Here is a 6,000-nt window from a genome sequence, read left to right as displayed (position 1 = left end):
ATGCTAACTTCTACTGTATGATATAAGATCTGGGTTGAATGACCCCTACGCTTCATGACCGTTGCCAGTATGTTTAGAAATCGTTAACACTTTTGGCTTTCATTGCAAGCAAAGGTGTAGCTATGACTTGATAGACCTGTGTTTGCTCTTATTTACATTTGTATTGTTTTCTCAACTGGTGAGAAAGTCTAGTGAAGTGAACCACCTTTCCATATCAGTGCAGTTAACATACACACTATATTATCATAAGTCTGCTTGCCGATAAGGGGCCCAAAATTATTTTGGCCCCGGGGCCCACCAAGGGCTTAACACAGCACTGACAATAGGCTATAGGCCTACTACGCAAAAATGTCATTTTATTACTAAACCAAAGATGAATAAATTTTAGGAAAAATCATAAAACTTCAGTTGATTTGAGCCAGTTGATTTGAGCCAGTAGCTTTTATGTAATCGATGAAAGTTTTAAGTATGGATGGAACCCGTCCACCCGTTAGTCCGAATAGGGTTAACCGTAGGCTACAAACTTATTTTGGAAAAAGCATCCACCGTCTTTAACCTCAGTGGCATGTTGGAGATGTAGCCAACTGCATTGACAGCAAATAAATAAACCTTTGTTGACTGATACCACTATATGTGCAATGTAAGTTGTAACTAAATTACCTCACTACCTCTGTAACTAAATTAGTGTCGATACTTTAGCTGGGTACAGCAGCTAAACAGAATGTATTTTCTTGTAATTTACCTCTATCAGGTCTTTTTTTTAATGTGTGTATCTAATAATTGTAGCTAGGGCTGCTAGGCTATGTTGTGGTTGTAGGCTCTACCGGTACTTAGGTTGTAGGCTACTGACTGTGAAAATTAACAAGAGCTGGTGTTTATTTATATCCAAGTTTTCAAAATTTGTTTAGACCACGATAGTTAACGCTGTTTATGAAGCATTTTAAAAAGTTGAGAAAATTCAGATAATACGAAATCAAGAAAGTTTCCAGAAATATTTGATAAAACTACCATTCAACGTTTTATAGGCAGAGAAAACTTTTTCTCGAACCGTTGAAAATTTCATGATTAGATCACCGCTTCAATGCGTGATGGCTGTTTTTGCTTTGAACATTAAGTTTGTTTTAACAAAAAAAACCTTAAGCGAGTAATGTCGGTCTGGAATTGCATGCGGGAAGTTATTTTCTGATGTCTCTGGATTTATTAATATTCAATTGAACACTGAGAATATGTCCTTATAATGTTTGTAATGTATTGTATTGAGTTTAAGTTTAACCGTTGTTATTGCGTTCATAAACATAGTTGCACTGATGATAATTTAATATTCGAAAACGCATTCTGCAACACTGTTTTTTGCACTCTGCAATGCCTGATGCAGATTTATCTGTAGATTTCCATCATGCATTGAAGCGGTGATCTGATCATGAAATTTTCAACGGTTCGAGAAAAAGTTTTCTCTGCCTATAAAACGTTGAATGATAGTTTTATCAAATATTTAAAAAAGTTGTGATACCCATTTCAGGTTTCAGTGACGGTCATGCAAGGTGGTTTTACGATCTGCTTTGTTTTTTGAAGCTTTATGGGCCCGGATTTTTGCTTGGTACTGGGCCCGAAATGTTCTCTTCACAAACCTGCCTATAGCCTATCTGTTGTTCATGTAGTTCTCAAAGATCCAAGATTCTTTACGCCTTCCAAATGCAGCGCACCGCATCTACAATATTCGGCCGACCGCCTCAGCAATCACGTGGTGTGGATGTGAAAGCCGTTCGGTGACCATGAAAAATGCAAAAGGAACAGGCACTAGGCCAAGGTAAGAAAGGTTGGACGGACTGGAGGGGTGCGTTGCATTTCCGATCGCAATAACCGCGTATGAGAGGGCCACCAGGTGACAAGTGATAATAAATAGATGCTGCATCTTATCGTTGGCGAGGATTCGTTGAGGAGTCTGTAAAAAATAAATAGCCACTGAACGTAATTGAAGATAAGGTGATTAGTTAAGAAAACATGGTTGGCGTAACTCTATTATTGTTAAACAAATATCAAACAATTACAGCAAATTGTTGAGGATTAATGTGATTCGTAAATTATTAACCTTGACTGTATCCTCTCCAAGGTTCACTATAACGGAAAAAAATTATGTGCTTCTTACTTTTTACTCAAAATAGTTATCAGTGCTTTTCAACCAGTGGGATGGTACAAACTCGTGCGGAAAATAAAAATTTTTGTGCATGATTTTACTTTTTGCCATGTGTAATAATTCAATTAAGCCATATAAAGTATTGTAAGCAATAGCAACATGTGTGCAGAGGTGGGCACCCGCTACTTCTTCCACTACTTTTGTGTAAAATGACACTAGGAAACACTCAAGTCCCTAGTGACGCAAAAACGACCTTTAACATTCGTTTACGCTGTCATTTTGACGTCGTTATAGAAAAAACATTCTAAGGGAAATTTATTGTTACGCATCTTTCAAAAACATGAGCATTTCAAAATGAAAGCCACTAAGTCCTGCCCGCTTTCGCTTAAGCACATCGTTTCCAACAGAGAAAAGTGAAATGGGGGACTTGGGGGTGTTGTATTTAATCAACAGATGCTTTAACTCGGTATTCCAAAAGCTAAAGGACTTGCTCTTGTCCGAAAAAAAGGCGTCTACAATTGCTGCTTCCTTTTGCACGTTTCACGGGATGGCGCAAACACTCCAAAAATACATCCTCGGGGTCATGACTGGTGTTGGTGTCACTCTTCTCGGTATCAACCTGGCTTGATGTCTCCCGCAACAGTCGAATTACACCTGTCTTGACTTTTTCTCGCAGTGCGTCAGCATCATCCGTGGAAACGTAGTGCACAAATTGTAGCCACGACGTCTTGAAGGAGAGATGACATGATGCCATAACGCATTTCATGTCGTTGAAGCACTTGTTGAATCGTTTCTTCACCCCTTCAAGGACTTTCACTTTCAACTCCTTACAGGTCACAAGATCACTGATCTCGGTCCACTTCTTCCCACAAATTGTGATGGTTGGAAGCAAGACTCCGTAATATGCCTTGGACTCGCCCTGGAAAATGTCTAAAGCCTAGCAGATAGGCTTCATCACACGGAGATATTTGCCGAAGAAGTTGACGTCAGCTAGAAAAGACCAAAACTTTGCAAATTGCAACCAAACCTATTATATGCTATAGCTGCTTGACCACGCCAGTATTGCAAAAAAAAACAAGCATTTTTTTCAAGTTAAATTAAAATGTAGCGGGTAGCGGGAGTGCGACTGAAAAAAAGTAGCGCCTCTCCAGCTACCGCTACTTTGGAAAAAAATAGCGCCGCTGCTGCAGCCGCTACTCCAACTAAAAAGTAGCGCCGCTTCCGCTACTTTTACCAAAAAAGTAGCGCGCTACTGCCCACCTCTGCATGTGTGTCAGTATTTTCATGCAGTTAATTGGAATTTTGTAACTACATTTGTCCGCTTGTCAGTTGGCACTATTTTTAATCCGCCGGCTGACGTTGGCCTCACATGTAGGTTCAATGGCTAACAGGTTTCTAACAGAGTTACGGTCTTCCCCCAGAATTGAACTAGTTTTGAGTCCAAATCGCGGGAAAAGTTCAGCATTTGGGATAGTTTTGCTTTTTATTGCGGTTTTACAGTTTATTTGTTTATAACTTAGAAGTGCTACTTGTTCAAGTTTACACTAGAAAAGAGCGTGAAGCTGTTTTCTAACACGTTTGCGAGTTTGGTTAAAATGATGTTTTTAACCGTAAAAAACAGTCTGGATTTTGGGTCTTAAAATCTTAATGGATCCTCGTCATCCAAACACTTAAAGTTTCTCGTGCAGTCTCACTACCTGTTTAGCTGAAAAAGAGGTTAGCGCATTACTTGATGCAGAAAACGAGTCGTTAATGTAATAAAACTGAAGTTTCAAAACATCAAGTTATTGAAGTTTTAGTAATGACTCGTTTGCTGCTAAACATTTCAAAAAAAATTAAACCAGTTAAGCACAACATATTGCTCTAATTAAAATGACCACTTCTTTTTTCGTTGTGCTATCAACTAGTGCGCTAACCTCCTTTTTAGCCAAAGAGGTAGTGAGGTTTTTAATAAAAAATAAAGAGCCCAAAATGTAGATACTGGACTTATATTCAGCAAATGTTTCGAAAGCTATACTGTCATTTTCAGTGCTACAAATGTACGGTAAGCAATCCCTGGTGCCGCTTAGTTTCAAATTAAATTGCCTGTTCTTTTCCATAAAACTACAGAACTTTCAATACGTTTTAATGTTAAAAACGGATTCTTGTTCACTTTCTTATTTGCGATCTTCCATAATTTACCTTTTTTGTGCATCACGATTGATTTGTATTCATGTTCTAAAACTTACCTTGGTAGTTGCAATTGTAGGCTAGGCTCTCGTTGAGATAAGTTGCTGCATCAAACACTTGACTTCTGTTACGTTTTTTACTTCTTATTCATCATCGTGTGTCACACGGCCGTAGCCCAAAGCATCAAGCAAGCTCTTGCTGTAACGGTGAACTCGGCCAAATCCTGTGCATAGCACCTTGCTTTTAGGTCAGGGCATTCGAGTAGATGTAGCATCGTTTGCTCCTGTCCGCATTTGCAACTTGTGCTCCCCATGGAATACCCCCAATCCCCCATGCAGTGTCTCATCAAAGTTTTACACCTGCCAATGTCAGTTCCTGAGCAGTTGAGGCATCGCCAATACTTTCACGGGTTATGCTTTCCGGGTGGAAGGCCCTCCACGGGTGAGAGCTCCATATTGGCCAATATCGATCCGGCTACAGTCTCTCCTGCCATAATTGAACCTGCACATTGGCGGCGACATCGACTTGACCTAATGAGACAACTGAGGCAAGGAAACTTTTTCTTGACTTCAGACGCCTGTGTGCTGGAGTTTGACCGTACAGTGGGTGTCTTAAATCCATGTCCTGGCAAGATCTTTCCTTTCTGCTGGTCACGCTTCTTCTGATGTTGGGGGGAGCAATTCCAGACAGAATGTGCAGCGACGTGATGTTGGTTGGTTTGAGACAACCTGTAATCGAACGGCAGCTTTGGTTTAATAAGGGGGTCGATTTTCTTGGCAGGTGCTGAGCGTTCCCACACTGCGCAAGCATATTCTGCAACCAAATAGCATGAGGCTAAAGCAGTTGACCGTATTGTATCAGAGAGGGCACCCCAATCAGAGTTTCTGAGTTTCAGTAAAATATTATTTCTAGAAGCTACCTTAGCTCTTACTAATACTTTGTTCGTTTTTTTCACTCACAATAGCTTATTGATTAGTCCTTGTGACGTCAGCCGGAATTTAAAACGAAGCGGCTTTAGGGATTCTTACTTTTATAGCATTGAAGACAGTACTATAGTTTTCGAAACGTTTGCGGAACACGAGTTTAGTATCTTCATTTTGGGCTCTTTATTTTTTGATTAGATTGAACAGGCGTTCCAACTATTATAATGAATTTTTTGTTTCAATCAAAAGCAACCTTTCTAATATGCAATGAAGTAATCACACAGAAAGAGTGCAAAGGCCATTGCGAAAGTTGCCACAATAAGTTCAAGTTACTTAGCAGAGAAGTACGTACGTAATCAAAAGATTGTTACTTTGAAAAAAAATCAATCTATCTAACATTTATTTGTGCGCCGGTATCGGCTTTTCTTTGTGCTAAAATGGCCCCTCATACAAAAAAGGTTGACGACCCCTGTTTGTATAACCGCAGACACACAGAAACCAATTCAACTTCGACAGCAACATACTTCCCTTGTGTATTTTTTACCAACAGCTGGATAAAAAGAATTCCAGAAATGCGTAGGGGAGAGTGGGGCACAATTGGACAAAAAATAGTAAAATAGAAATCCCGTCTTTCTTAAACGTCTAACAAAATCCAACTTTTGCACAATAACAAAGTATCACACTGTTAACAAAATGAGACAGTGAAACAACACTTAAGCCTGGTCTACACTACAAAATATTTTGAGCTGAGCGTGGCTCATTCTTTGTTTATTT

At 39.5% G+C, this 6,000-nt stretch overlaps 1 protein-coding gene across 2 annotated transcripts in view; it reads right to left on the bottom strand.

Moving 5' to 3' along the window:
* Positions 1-858: 858 nt before the first annotated feature.
* Positions 859-6,000, bottom strand: part of LOC145784625 (JNK1/MAPK8-associated membrane protein-like) — a 102,020-nt gene continuing 96,878 nt past the window's right edge. For both annotated transcript variants that reach the window (XM_082596491.1, XM_082596492.1), the window contains exon 6: positions 859-1,942. In XM_082596491.1, the coding sequence (XP_082452617.1) occupies positions 1,709-1,942 (234 nt within the window). In that variant the 3' untranslated portion in view covers positions 859-1,708. The remainder of the gene's footprint in view (positions 1,943-6,000) is intronic.

The sequence above is a fragment of the Aplidium turbinatum genome, chromosome 15 (genome assembly GCF_918807975.1).
Source record: "Aplidium turbinatum chromosome 15, kaAplTurb1.1, whole genome shotgun sequence".
NCBI classification, from domain to species: domain Eukaryota; kingdom Metazoa; phylum Chordata; class Ascidiacea; order Aplousobranchia; family Polyclinidae; genus Aplidium; species Aplidium turbinatum.
Note: the sequence above shows the minus strand (reverse complement) of the source record. Positions and strands in the feature narration are given on the sequence as shown.